Source organism: Atractosteus spatula, chromosome 9 (assembly GCF_055471065.1).
Source record: "Atractosteus spatula isolate fAtrSpa1 chromosome 9, fAtrSpa1.hap1, whole genome shotgun sequence".
NCBI lineage: Eukaryota > Metazoa > Chordata > Actinopteri > Semionotiformes > Lepisosteidae > Atractosteus > Atractosteus spatula.
Genome location: NC_142714.1, coordinates 13281264 through 13296525, shown reverse-complemented (window position 1 = coordinate 13296525; position 15262 = coordinate 13281264). Strand labels below are relative to the sequence as shown.

The following is a 15262-nucleotide window of genomic DNA, read 5'->3' as shown; positions in this document are numbered from 1 at the left end:
GCGTGGCCCCCGTCTTTCATTTGGTGTCCCAAGGCCTCGGGAGGGGTTAGGACTCCCCCACCTTCAAATAGAGACCTGACGTTTACGCAGCCATACAGGTGCTTTATACGTTTGTGAACGTTTTGCGCTTCGTGCCCAAAGGTTCAGTTTATACAGACAGTACCGCATCGACCTTGTTCTGATTGTTTTTAGAACTTTATTGTAAATTAACTGTTAAAGTAACATTTGGATGCGTAAACCTTTGCAAGTAACTGTTGACATGAACGGTTTCAGAATCCGCATGGCAATTCACCGATAATTATGGACACAATTGGTCTTAATACGCTTACGAATATATATGTACATACTGTAAATGTGTGTGTAACTAAAAAATATGCCATATTCACCCGTTTGTCAGTAATTTGGCGTCCACAAAGTCATTGTATCTTTAGGACTTTCATCCATTGTTGTGCACAAATAGAGGCCCTTCGCAAAGGGACACAATTTTAAACAAGTAAAACAGTAAATTATTTAATCCGTGTATGTATGGTCCTTTGTTGAATTCATTTCAAAACAGTGACGCAAGTACAACAGTTATGCTAGTTATGTTTGGTTTTTAGGCCAAGTACCCTAATTTATCAACAGTTTTGTCTAAACACTTTACTTTATGGTAACATTACTAATAGTGTTGTTAGTGAAGCTCCTGCAGTTTGAATGTTCTTCTTACATTTGAAGATATGCTAATGTGATCTTCTTTTATTAAACTTGTGAAAAACTACTGTTAAATACACAAACTGTAATGCACAGTTTCAATTTTATTTTTGCATTTAGTTACATCATTTGTACAGAACAAGGCAACAAACATGTTTCACATACTCAGGTGTTATTATCCCATTATAAACATTTTCACAGACTAAATTTCACTGGGTGGAGAGATGTTTTCATCATACATAAAGCTGGGTGGAATTAATAGTAATAATACAGCACGTCATGTCATGAAGCAGGAAGTTATTTTAAAGGTGCAAAATGTGTACATAAAACATAAAACGGATTTCTTAGGCAACAGATTAATAAAATTAAACACATCAGAAAGAAAGCTGTTCATGTGCTTAGGAATGCAGATCACACCATATATACCCGTGTGTAATTCACCTTTTATTTTAAAACCTTGTTTCACGGCTGACCTCAAAGGGTCACTCATAAAGAAAATCAGTTCTTTCATTAATTTACTTAAATCGGTGATAATGATCATTTTTAAAAGATTAAAGGCAGTGGCAGAAATTAGTAAAAACCTTGCAATTTAGGGTGAATAACTCCAATTGCAATGCAATGCACCACAGTTTAAACATAATTCCGACTAAATCTGGTAATTAAATCAAAACCTTCTTACATGGCTTCAGGACAGACACAGACAAGTGTTGGTGCATCACATCTTCCGACAATTTTATTCCCTAATTGTCAGAGTTTGTTAAACTACACCGATCTGACAATAGTTCTTCTTACTGCAAATCCATTAGATGTCTAGAGGGTTACAGAAGTATCCATACAAGTCTTCAAAAACACAATTATTGCTGATATTTCAGTTGTTGAAGAAATTACACTTTATAACTGCAGAACACAGTTCCTAATACCAAAATAATAATAATAACAAACCACAATTATCACTTAATAATTAAACATTTCTAATATTAATACACCTGTAATAAGCATGCAAGTAATCATAAGTGTGAGTTTCTAGCAGGTTATCAACACTTTTTCGACTAGTCTGTTGATTTAATACAGGGTATAAGGGGTGTACAGATGGAATTTGAAGCCCCTAAGTTAAAAAAATGCCAAAGTACTATTTGATAGCAACTACTAGAGCAGACTCTTAGAAAAACCAATTGAAAACGATTGTGTAGTTTTGCGAAGTATTTCTTACTTAACTAACTGAGATGGGGGGTGCCATGATGCTATTACTAGCATTTTAAGCTATAAAGGAATGTGTGTCTGGATGTCTCGTGCAATTACTGTATAATTCAAGCACATGTATTTCCATACTGGCACAATTACTGTATATTAGTTGCTGTCATCCATGAAGTTACTGTATATACATTGTGTATATAATCAAGTATACACACAGGTATATACAGCAGGTAACTGCAATGTTTAAACAGTTCTTTTTTTTTAAATGAAAAAAGATCCATAATCTCTGGAAGATCACTAAACAATAATTTTCACAATTCTTAACTGTGTTGTATGCAAGTCTTGTGGAAGGCATAATCAGACCAATGAAAGTGGTTAAAAAACATCTATATTTTTAAATGTTTTTGGTCTTTTATCTCTTATAAAAATACACCTTGACTCAGGTAATTTTTAAAACCTATTTGTGGAAATCATAGACTGTTCCAATTACTTCAGTTTTTTGCTCATCTATTATTTTGTTGTTCCTTGGCAAGATCAGATTTGTTGCTTAAAGACCCTTTCTAGAATAACAAAGAAAAAATGCGATACGGTGGTCCTGATAAATCAGTTATTACCACCTCAGTTCTGCTATCCATTACTGCTTATATCAAATTAGCTGCAGAATCATAAATATTCAATTTGACCTTTTTAATTATTTTCCAGTACTTTACAAGAAAAGAAAAGAGCATTTGCTGTATAACGCTAGTAAAGGCTTACCTCATTTAATTCATAATTTAAGATGAAATTACTCTTCATTTGCAAAGTCATAAATCTTTCATTAAAATTGGGAAAAAAATGGCTTAATCTAGTCCAATCTATTTTGTTTTGGCAAAGAAACAAGTGTCACATCAAATGGGAAAAAAAAGCACTCTTGACTACGAGGCTTTTTTCAGTTTTTAAAAACACATACTTTTAACTTGCATATTCTGTCATTCCACAATCACATAGCAATCATCTCTAGCTGCTACTCATGAGAGGCTTTACCATCGACCAGCAAATTCCTTATGACATCCACCTTCACGCAAACAGCAGCTCTAATTTTGCATGATTAAAATCAGCGCCAGAAAAGAAAGTAAACTCTATTATCTATACTTTATCCAATTCAGGTGTACGATTTAAGGATATAATTCCATGTAAATCAACTAATGTCATTCTAACTAGTCTTCATTCCAGTGGAGTCAAATATTTCAGAGGTTCAGGCTACACCTCACGCACCTTTTGAAAGGTTTCTAGCATTAGTCCGAAAACCTGCAAAAAGATTCCATGAAAAAAAACCCTCAAAGCTGGTCCTGACATAGGGTTAGATTTTTCATAGTCAATGCCTTGCAAAACTGTGGTCCAGTTTGTTCTTGTTTAGCCTTGCTGTCACTATGCTTCCGTCACTAACTGTAGCTGCAGAAAAATACAAAAAGCAGGTCTTTTATATGGAAGCTACTGCGCAGGAAGTTGAGAGGTAGTAATCATGCTGTCATCGCCCTGGATACTTTTCTCTCAAATTGTCACCCTATAAGATGATCAAGATGATACAAAATAAGTAGTAAATCATTCTCCATACCAAAATAGGAGCCCTGTACAATACTAACAAGGGCTGCTTTTAGTAATTCTTAAAATTAAGTTTTATAATTTTATTATTATTCAATGCATCACCACTGCCTGGTCTTTTTTCCACAGTACTCCTATGGATTGCTGTAAGCAGAGGGTTCATGGGAATTAACTAGATGCTGCTAAAAGCATTGATGCTTGGGAAAAGCATTAGAACAGTAAGATATAGCTCTTCCCGAAGCTTTCCAAGTTCTTTCACATACAGTACATGTTTGTCCAACAGGCAGATCTGGTTAACACACACTCATATTCTTCCAGTTTTTAGGAGGTGTTCACAGTTAAAATAAAGCAATTATCTGGTCCAGAAACTAATATTGTACGGGCAACACATCTTATATAACAATCTGATCACTTACTGACAGGCCATTGACCATAGAAATACATTCCTGTACAGAAAAGTTCCTAGAGTTCCAGTTAATGTCCTAGATACTAAAAGCTACTTATGTTTTTTATTTAGACTTATGAAAATATTCTAAATTAACCATTTTTTCACATTTCATTCTACTGGATAATAGGATAATAATTGTGCTATACTGTATGCATATAATTTCAAAGTAAAATGAATAGCAACAGCATTTGCTGTAAGTATATACAGTACATCATCATAAAGGGACAGTCATAGAACATTGAACTATTTGTCTCAACAAGCAAAACAGTTAATTAAATCTTTAAGTATTTCAATGTAGAGTCAATTTTATTAATACTGTAAAACATCCTATCTTCAGATTTTGGCAAGTATTAAGACACTTTTTGTATACTCTTTTGGATTGATCATTTTAAACTGGGGGATTAGTATTATTTTGAATCTGTTTACTCTTAATAGCCTAATGGCACAACATTAATTTATTTGTAATTCTGCCTTATAAAATAGAAAAATAACTACTATATAGCAACCTGAAGCAATAATATCATCCAATATACTGAAAAAGTTCAATTTTTCAAGGTCCCTTTTCTTTCTGCCAACTAATTTACATAAGACATTAGAAAGTTTAACCTGATAAAATAATCGTATTCTATATAGAATAGTTTGTTAAAGATTAGTTTGAAAAGGTAAAAAACCTGTCAAATCTTGTTTATAGGAATTTGCAAAAAAGGCTAGTATTCCATTTTCCTAATGGAAAATTGCACATTTTTAAATGTGCAAAATTTAAAAATCTAAAGGTTGTTCTCTTAAACTTATAGAAAGAAAATAGGTTTTCTAAAATACCTGTAGACTTGAAAAACATATATTGAAAACTAAAGCAGAAAATGTGCTAAACATTTGTTTTAAAAATTAAAAAGAAGGAAAATACTATTTGTTCCTCACAATCTAACACCTTCCCCAAAGAAATTAAAAACAGAAAACACTTATTTGGGTAGAAGGTACTATAACTGTGCCCCACACATCGCACAGCTGTGGAAAACTCCTTTTAGAAGCGTAAACTTTATGTTTAGATTTCCCTGCAATACAGTATTTAATCCTACGTATCTAGGTACGTAAATAACACATCATTAACTTTAATTTGCTTTGTGGCTCTCAATAGTGTAGCAGAAGCTGGTTAATATACAGTACAATTACAGAAACATAATATTGATTTTAACATTACAAAAAATAGAACCGATAACTCCATCTTTTCATCATCATACTGTAGATTAAAAACATACCAAACAACATTTACTGGTAAGAACATGGAATACTGGCATTTCAGCACCTCCCAAGAGTTGGAATGATAAAATCCCCTATACAACTTTGCCACTACCAATGGCATTTCAACCCCTAACTCCACCCAGAATCCAGCTCTAGACTTCATGCAATGTCAACTTTACCAATAAATTCAAATAAGAACAGACATGCGACTGCGAATCAAAGCACGTTTGTCCTAACACTGCTAAAATGTCATTGGAGGCTTTGTAGAGAAATATTTTGCATTCAATTTAAATTAAGGAATATGCTTTGCATCCAAGGGGGATTTAGGGCTGTGCTAAGGTGAGGGTTATAGTTCCAGGAATGTTGGAGTTTAAAAAAAATAGGATTTGTGTTTGTTCTGGAAATGTTTTATGGATTAAATTGGGCAATCTTGAATTTTTTTTTTTTGACTAGGTATAGGTTTAGTATTTGCCAATCAAGATTTTCAAGCTGAATTTACATCCGTCCTAAAATTTCAAATGAAATTCAAACATTTAAAACTAAATCAGCACACAGTTTAGCAGTATTTAAAACATCAACACAAAAATCCTAAGAAGCAACAGTTTGACAGCAAAAGAACAGAATAAAATGCATAAAAAATAGCACGACACAACAGTTAATTTCCTCGGCCTAACAGTTACTAAACAAAGAATGCAAACATTTTATATAGCAAAAGTTTTTATTTTAAAACAAACCTGCCCTGTGCCAATAGCAGAAGGTTACAAGAAATCACCCTCACTCCTTTTTATCTCTGTTTTTAATTCAAGCTGGTAAAGGGTATATCACTTCTTCGGAGCAGGTACTGAGTGGATGTTGTTAAATGAAATGGAAGGTTTGGTTAATTTACCAGAGAGTGATCAGAAATTCAGAGAGCAGTGTGTGTCTGTTTTAAACCTATCGGGCCTTGCCTCCCCAAGAACACAAACAAATCTATTTCTTTTAAAATGTGCTACTTTTTTCTTGCATCCTGTGACTTGGGACTCCCTACAGCCACTATAAACTTTAATTATCCGACTTCTTCCAGTATGTTGAAGTGACCGGCTAACAATCTGTCCCCAACTTCTAATGCCTCTCCAAACAACTATCATTTTTTCCCCACATTCTGAGGGCAGCGGACAGGAATATATCTGTTTTTTTTAGAACCACTCACTCCATTCACCATTCCAAAAAAATGAAGTTTACAGATATCAATAAAACCCACAAAATGAATATCATTGGTCACGCATATATTACTGGGTCTCCACAGAATCGGGATTTGTGTGCCCAGAGCTTTGACCATTAATTCCTACATCAGTGTTAATTCTATAATTTAGTTTGGTAAAAAACAAACCTTATTAGTAATTAATAAAATATTTTGTTTGATGAGTCATGATAGTAAAAAAAAAACATAGGAAAATTATTTTGGAAAAGCAAGTTAAAGAAGAATAAAAAAAGACCCAAGTGGCATCAGTTTTTGTATTTTTTCTAACCAGACAGGGAATGAAGAAGATCTTTTTTGGTCTCAGAAGAGGGAAAAAAAAGTGACCCTTAACCAACCTGCACTTTTCCAGTCTCTGTGGTACCACAACCTTTAGATGGAGTGAAACATTAAAAATCTGCAAAGGTTAATATGTTTTTTCTCACTTAAAAGGCAAGTGGCAGTGGTTTATTAAATAAAATTGCAATGCCTTCCAGTTCTGTCATCATTCTATTCTGAAACCTATCAAGGATTAAAAAACAAAAGCCCTCTTACATTTCTGCTGTCACTTTAAAGATGAGCAGAGTGCAAATACAAGAGACTGGAATACAGGGCACTGTGGTCACACACAAATATGGAAAAGATGCAGTCAGACACTGGCTATGGTATTTTCTTCCTTCAATAACACGCATACTGCCACTGTTATCTCCATGTCAAGCTATGCAAGGGACCTCTAACGGAAGAATCCCAGTTTTTCCCGAAGCCATTCCTCTGTCAGGTCCTCCGTGTTCCGAATTTCAAACACCTGGAAAACAAAAATTAAATATTGACAGAGAAATGTTCCGAAGCTCGTAGCTCAATATGTATTGCTGGAACCTCAAAAATGTCAGCCAGAAACTCCCAGGCTTATTTACAGATTTAATTTACTACTACATGCTCATAACTGCATGAGGCTATCCATCCATCGTCTAGCTGTTTCATCCAATACAGGGTCGTGAGGAAGCTGGAGTCTATCCCAGCAAATGAGAGGCATAAGACAGGATACACTCTGTCCATCACAGTGTACACACAGACTCAAACGGGCACACGCACTGTAGATTTTTCACAATTTAGTTTTGAGATTGTCATTCTTGCTGAATTTTAAAACTATAAAATCAAAAATGCCGGAGTTTGATGGAAATCTGATTTTTTTTTAAATGATCCTTATAGTTCCTTTTAAATAATTTATAAATTAAAAAAATATATGTTTCCAGAACCACTATATTGCAACAAAATGACTCGGGTTTTAACAAAGCTGTGTGAGACTTCCACAGTCACAAATTACTAAGAATGGTTTAGTTCTTCCTTATCTGCCATCAGCATGTTCATTCTTCTTCAAAATGTAATTTATTAACCACAACAGAAATTAATCCACAAGAAGGAACCTGACTATATGTAATGTAACAACCCACCTTGGTCAGCTCCACTGTCTGAACTAGTTTGTTTTTGCTTCCTGCATACATCATCTGCTGCTCAGGCCTGCACCCTGAAACAAGACAGAAATATTACTGACCTTTCCTTAAGTAAACCAGTAATCCCCTTGGAAAATGCTGCAAGAGTATGCAGCATTGAAAATGCTGCGACTGAACCATTAGTTTCCTAGCCACTTTCCCAGATATAAATACACAATATACTTCTAATGCCACTGCACAGACACCCACTTCACATACAAAAGGTTCTCTAAAAGTACAGTATGTAAATTACAGATTGTCGCAAATCCTAGAACTCGGTCTTTGAAGGACACACTAAAATAAGCCATCAGAAAATACAAGGACAGTTACAAACAAAAAAGAGGTCATTCGGCCCACCTAGCCTGTTTAGTAGTTAGTAGCTTATAGATCCGAGGATCTCCTCTAGCTGTTACTCGAGAGAAGCCAGGGTATCGGCTTCAACAACGTGGACGAGTAGCTTGTTCCATACTCCCACAACCTTTTGAGTAAGGAAGTGCCTTCTGTTCTTGGTTTTACATGTACTGCTACTGTTTTCACTAGCATCTTCTATCTCGTGTTTTACTTTTGATTCTGAGTCCACGGAGCTGGAGCTGACTTTGTGAATGGCTGTGATGATCTGGAACATGAGGTCCCCTCACAATCGTTCAAGAAGATCCAGTTCTTTCAGCCTGTCACTGTAGATCCCTGCCCTAAGTCCAAGAATGTGCTGTATCTGGTTGCTCTTCTCTGGACAGATTCCAGAGCAGGAACATCTTTTCTAGGACGTGATGGTGACCAAAATCATATACAATATTTTAAATGTGGGCCTTACTAGTGAAGTATACTGGACCCATTATAACTAAGGGGTACACAAGATCGTATGCAGCACCATGTAGTACCAATTTATTGCTGAAAGCTCATCTCATGAAATGAAGCCTTGTAAAGTAGTATAACAATTAGCTTTTTTCCCCACACAATTCATCTACCAAGAGACACTAATGTCATCTACAGGAAGCTTTTGTTTTAAGTTCTGTTAAGCTATCCACTCCAGTGTAGTGCCACTACACAGTTTCCAATGTTCACTGATTGTTTAAATAATAGAGCAGGTAGTCTAGGAACTGCAGTGCGACAGGGTCTGTAACCAAGGTGAACTATAGAGTTTTACACATTTTATCAACCTGATCAGTTTTTAGGCATATTATTTTCAATTGTGTACTTACCAACTGGGCTGGAAAAAATGAAGCAGAGAGGGTAAGAAACACGCCCATCATCGTGTTGGTATTTATAGCTGTATACAACAAATGTGGTCAGTGTTAAGGGCAAAAGAAGGTTTCAGGCACAAATCTATTAATTTTGAAAATACATATGTAACTCTGTTTTCCAGTTAAAGTTCAAAACAAATAAGTTTACACTTACTGAAAGTCTGACAGCTGATTCCACAAATAGTACAAATTTTAGCTAAATTATCCTGTTCATTTATCCCACTCTTCAAACAATATATGGCACACTCCTAGATTTCCAAACACCCTGTGGAAAGCGCTCAAATCAAACAGGAAACAAAAGGACAATCCCACCGTTCTTAACCACTTTACTCAAATATCAAAGGATATCTGGGCTGTCTCTCAGGAAGTTCATCCTTCAGGTCATCTGGAGAAATATCCTGATAGGAAAGACAAAATCAGAAATATAAAAACAGCCTTTGCTCTTGGACTCCATCTTTACAAAGGAACCCAGAAGTGCTGAGAATATAGACGGTAGGTTCAGAGCCCCCTTTTAAAATTCTTCTAGAACTCACCTCATGTTCTTCATCCAGAATGACAAGTTGTCTGTCTTTGTCAATCTTCACTGGGAAGAGAAAAAAAAAGCACCAGATGTGAGCAAACTGTATGTAAGAGATCTGCAGACGTAGGCTACATTTTACTACAGAATGCAAAAGGAAAGCATTTCTAGATCTAGAATGCCTGTAGTCCAAATTCATCTTCCAAAGTACCTTTGCGGGCCCTTCAAGAACCTTCATTCACAGTCAGGTTTACAGCACTTTTCTTTTAACTCATACCACAGCATGTTTCGATATTGTGCTCAAGGGATGTGAGAGTTCTGACAGGAGGAAAACAATAGGTGTAAAGGCCAAAAACAACACTGATTTACATGTGTAAAAGAATTGTTTTCCATTCCAAGTATAGGACAATCCATAAAAATTCAGAATATTTTCTGAATAATTTAGGATCCTTTCACTTCATTAATGATCAACACTTTTAGAAGAACTGTACACCGTGCCTCAAAAAGATTACACTATTTGTCAGTTTCCTAGTATGCCTTGTACAGTAAAAGCATCTTTATAAGGCACGCGTTTTGAAGCATTCGGGATATCAACATTTTAATTTTTCAACATGCACCTTCCTGGGTTTTACTCAGCTTTAAGACCTTTCCACGAGTTCTGACTCGTTTTCAGACCCTGCCATACCCTTAGAGGGCAGATCCTGACCTGTGCACAGAAACAGGACAACATCTTGGACATACTGCAGATGCCAACCCATTCCAGAGTACACACACACACACTCACTCACTAACACACTTATTAGAGGGTAGCATGTCTTTAGACTTCAGTAGGAATCCGGAAAACATGGGTTTTCTGTGGGATACACCGATTACAAGCAGAAAAAGTGCCCAGGACTTGCAAGTCTGTAGTTATAATTGCTGTGCCACCTCACATCACAGTAGCAGTTTCAGTTGAGCACAAAGTACATCCAGAGAAAATGTCACTCTGGCAAATGAAGAGTGAAGGTGGGAGGTTAACTTGCTCTTAGTCACCAATCTAGGTGGGAAAATAGAACTGCAACACAAACATCTGGATCCTTTTCTTTCCAGATGATATTGGAATATGGAAGGAACTGTCTTAACAGTGATGCTAATTTTAAAAATAACCACAGACCATCAGATTAAAAGCATAATTATATCATTCTACCTTATAGAGTTCTTAGGCAATAGAAACTTCACAGCTACACAACATTATCAGCGCTGACACACTGGCAAGTTCAATACACTGTACCCCAACTTACTAATAATGGCAGCATTGTTGGTTTCTTTCCGGAATCGAAACTTCCTCAGCTTTTCTACTAACTCTTCATCAACATCACACACAACCAGTGACTCACTCTGCAAAGAAGGTGAAACAAACAGCAACTGGAGTTACGAGCTTCATTTTGTAATACATGTCCTTCAATGCTTTAGATCAGAGGTCTCATTTCTAACCTTGCTCTAACTAAAATTCCAATAGTGGTATTCTATTAAAATAATATGCAATACATCATCTTCCCTATTTAGAAGAGGAATGGATGGACAGTTAATTTGTATATACCTGCCCAGCATCTAATGTACAATGTAAGATATGGATGTTCATTAGTTTCTCTAACTTAACATAAGTTAATTGTTAACACAGCTTTTTCTAGCACCATACAGCATATTGCTCCACAACTGAAACTGCAGAACTTCTTTTAAAACGTTTCTGTGTCCTACATGCATGGCTGTAATTTACAGTCAAAAGATTTAAGTGGATAGAATAAATTGGACATTAAGAAAAAAAAACATTTTCAATCAACGTTTATCAAATGCACAACAATACAGCGTGCAGCAGTAGTTGCTGGCAATGAAATGTATTTTCTACGAGCTCACCTGGGGGGATAAAAATCACAAAATTAAGGTTACATTGTGAGTTAAACAGAATATTCCTCGATAAAAAAATACATTTAATACGGTAAAATTAAATATAACACAGTCGCTAGAAAACCCTCCATTCTCTTAATGCAACACGGCATTAAAGATGCATTGGTGATCAGCGTAACCACTTCTCGTGGGACATTGTGGCTAACAAGATTACATTTTTATTTTTATAGCATGAATATTGCAGCTATTCCATTCGAACATCGCAGATGATGAATTTGTGTTCAGTGTGTTCCACTGAAATAATCATACCTGGTCTAATGAAAACGGTCTGAAGCCTGAATGGATGCGTGTTTATTGTAGAGTCCACAACAAACCTTTCCCCTGTCGTCAAAAACCCCGTTTTCCTCGTCTTTCGAACTCGGCTGCTCATCACAGAGCACACGCGCCCTCTGTCTCATTTAAAAAGTGAATTCCTATAAATGTGCCCTTAAATTTACAATTACAGTTGAGAAAACACAACTGGTTAAAATAAATTCAATATTTAAGTTTTAGCTAATATTTCTAAGCATCGTCACCCTGCTTTGCAGTGTAGTTTTACACTATTAAGCGATCTACACTACACAGTACTAAATACTTTATACAAGGTTCAGACTTAACCAACGAATATTATGAGGAGTATTTTAAAATAACCTTTAATAACCAGTTACTGTAAGTGTGCATTTAGTGTAACTACAGCATTATAATATCTGATTCTCAGTTCCACAATGAAGACATGAGAACTTGAACTGGAAAAGAATGAATGACATAATACAGAAACTGAACCCTACAGTATACAGTATGTAAAAGAAACAGGGCGATACAGCAGGAGAGAAGATCACGCTGAATTATCAATGCGTGCCTTGCCAAAAAAAAAACAATAATCGTAAAAAGACTTGGTGATGAACAGCGAGGGAAATGCCGGTAGGATATTAGGATAATACGCTTTTAAATAAGTTTTAAACTCTGTTCATCTCAAAATATACCTGAATACACTATAGACTGACATGCTGCAACACATCACAATGGGTGGAACTGCATTTTTTTCATTTGGTATATATATAAACGGACAAACCAACTCCAGACAGTCGACTGCATTCCTCGACCACACAGAAAAATCGTTCTTGCTAACGAGCTATGCGTATAAAGGGGTTTTTTTTTAAACCAAATGCAATACATACACTTAAAACGCTGTTTTGCCAACCAGCATAAACACTTACCATTTTTCCCTGAAGCGCAGGCTCGAAAACTGTCTGGACACTCCTGGATATTTTTTCCTCTCGTCTCGTGACTTCTCCTCTAGCCAATCGCACTTGGCGTTTTCCGGGCAGTGACGTCCCCTGGAAACAGCGGAAAAGGAGATGTCTAATCGCCTTTCTGCATTTGCAATTTCCCCTCCGCGCTCCCCTCCTACAGGAGATTTGCGGGTAGATGGGAAGAAAAAAAAATAGGACAATTACTGCAGATAGGGTGCAAATGTTATTGGAATCCCCTTCGGTATATCGTACCCACGAATTCGCCTTCCACAGTTACATTTCGCTAGAGCGACGCGTCTGTCATAGCACGAACGAAATGAGGAAAAAAAACCAACAGACGGCGTACTGGAGACCAGCTGCCAGTGTTTATCCGCCCCCTTAATGAGTAATGTTTTGTAATCTGGCAAGAATGTGTCCCTGTTTCTCGAAAACATATTTTGTTTTCTTCAAGGCAAAATAATATTTAGGGTTCGTAACACGATAGCATAAGATATCATGACTTGATGTGTATCTGTGTAAATAGAAGAAATATTCTTCTGTCCTAGGCAGAGCACTACCAAGGCAGCAGGAATATGAAGATAGGTTAAACTCAATTGAACAACTCATATTGTGCATGCCTGTGTACTGTATAAATCAATTACAGCGACTGCGAATGAATTTGTTGCCGTCCTAGGCTGACAGCAGCACCTCCTGAGCTTGGTGAAGCCTGTGGTGTCTTCAGCTGCTTCTGGGGGGGGGGGAGGAGATCTCAGCCCACACAGTGTGCAGCATGATCACAGGCTTGAATCACATCTACACTGCCCTTGTGAAGCCATCAACCAGGATGGTGAAATTACGTACAGTAGGTCCTGTGGATTCCCTTTGTCTGCCTCCTGCGATGCAGCTGTTTGGTGAGCTGCCCGACTGGGCCGAGCCCTGTTCCATGTGGTTCAGCAGATGCTGGGCATCATTCTCTAGTTGGGACTCAATGAACAGAAAGAAGCAGCTGCAAAGACCACGTGATCAGAAGCAGACACTCACCCCCAGCTCTCCTTTCCTTTTCCATTAGTATAATCATCAACACAGAGACAAGAAATAAAGGAACAAGTAATAGGTTTCTTCCATGCTGAAAAGCGAAGAGAGAAAACACAACTTTTCAGCTGTGAAGCCACCTTCAGGTGTGTAGAAGGCTTCACAGCCGAAATGTTGTGTTTTCTCTCTTCTCTTTTCAGCATGGAATAATCCTATTACTTGTTCCTTTGCAGACTACACATGCTGACGCAGCTACCCACCTGAACTATGACAGGAAATAAAATTTGGTTTGCCAATGTCATTGTTTCTGTCAGCTCTGTTGTTCCTGGCTCATCCGCACCTGTGCTGTCAGTCAGACAGACTGAGCAGAAATGTGAAGTAACACAACACTCCTCTTACACACTCTTCCACCTGTTCCTCTGTCTTTTCAAAGCAAATGAGCAGTGACTGTAAATACCTGAGGCCTCAATTTCAAGTGAGGCCTGCAATATAACCCAATAAATGAGGTCGATGTTGCAAAGTAGACTTCGGTCTTGATGTAACTTGCTTCTTTATGTATTTCAAGATGTGAGGAATGTTTGAACTCTATGGGTTAGCTTTGCAAATTTAGGCTACCTTGCCTAAATCAGCTGCAAGTTGCCAAAAAAGGTAGGTCTGTGACCTTACTGATGACTGTTCTAAAAACCTTGTTATAGCTTTGAATTTCTTAATTAAATACAACTTACTCTAATACAAAATAAAATCTTTATGCTGCTGTTTGCCGAGTTAAACTGTTGACCCGCTCACTATTCATGAATTAAGAACCCACCATCAAGTACTGGGTTGTAATCTGAATCTGAGTACTCATTTAATGCAGGTCTTTATTGTAGATTTATCCTGCAAACCCTGACCATACAAATGTTTCATATTTACTTCCATAATAATTTTCTTCTGGTAGTTCTTTGTAATGTTGAACTTTTTTCAACAGTAAAACTACAGTAATCATTATCACTAACTCTTCTGGGAGCATGAGTTAATATTCTGGAGGATGTAAACATGAATATAGCTTGTTTGTGATATATTTTCTTGTTGACTTGTTCCGTGTTGAATGTAAGACTGTCAATCAGACTTTAACTGCTAAATAAAGCAAAATATACCAGTTCATAAAGCAAGACCCTCTTTATTCCACAAAACTGTTAATTTGTCCTACTTTTTATGGCAGGCCTATAGTATAAAGTATGTTGCACTAATTATCATTAAAGATGTCTGAATATAAAAGAATGTCTTCACCATTATCAGTACCATGAACAATAATATGACGTTAATTGTATTGTAATTTTTTTATTACTGAGAGCTATTTGGTGTTTTCTATTACGTACTGTGATTTAAATTGTTTAATGACAGTCCTATGGCACTTATTAGTAAATTATAATTGTATGACCAATTATTATTCCCATTTCTGTTGATCTAAAGAACATGC

General features: G+C 36.5%; 1 protein-coding gene across 1 annotated transcript; it reads right to left on the bottom strand.

The window, feature by feature from the left end:
• Nucleotides 1-774: 774 nt before the first annotated feature.
• gmfb (glia maturation factor, beta) lies at nucleotides 775-13748 on the bottom strand. The gene is made up of 8 exons (XM_088925245.1): nucleotides 13633-13748; nucleotides 12757-12876; nucleotides 10897-10993; nucleotides 9633-9682; nucleotides 9448-9497; nucleotides 9058-9140; nucleotides 7820-7893; nucleotides 775-7173 (listed from the first exon to the last, which is right to left on the bottom strand). The coding sequence occupies exons 1-8, from the start codon at nucleotides 13714-13716 to the stop codon at nucleotides 7102-7104; spliced, it is 630 nt and encodes a 209-aa protein (XP_088781371.1). The 5' UTR covers nucleotides 13717-13748; the 3' UTR covers nucleotides 775-7101.
• Between the last annotated feature and the right edge of the window lie 1514 nt (nucleotides 13749-15262).

What these genes read in the sequence shown, in the direction of transcription:
- gmfb (XM_088925245.1), bottom strand. Translation starts at nt 13,716, where the DNA reads ATGGAACAGGGCTCGGCCCAGTCGGGCAGCTCACCAAACAGCTGCATC. An exon ending in TTCTGGATGAAGAACATGAG is followed by an intron (nt 9,498 to 9,632) that starts GTGAGTTCTAGA and finishes CTTTCCTATCAG; the next exon opens with GATATTTCTCCAGATGACCT. An exon ending in CTTCCTGAGAGACAGCCCAG is followed by an intron (nt 9,141 to 9,447) that starts ATATCCTTTGAT and finishes AACACTGACCAC; the next exon opens with ATTTGTTGTATACAGCTATA.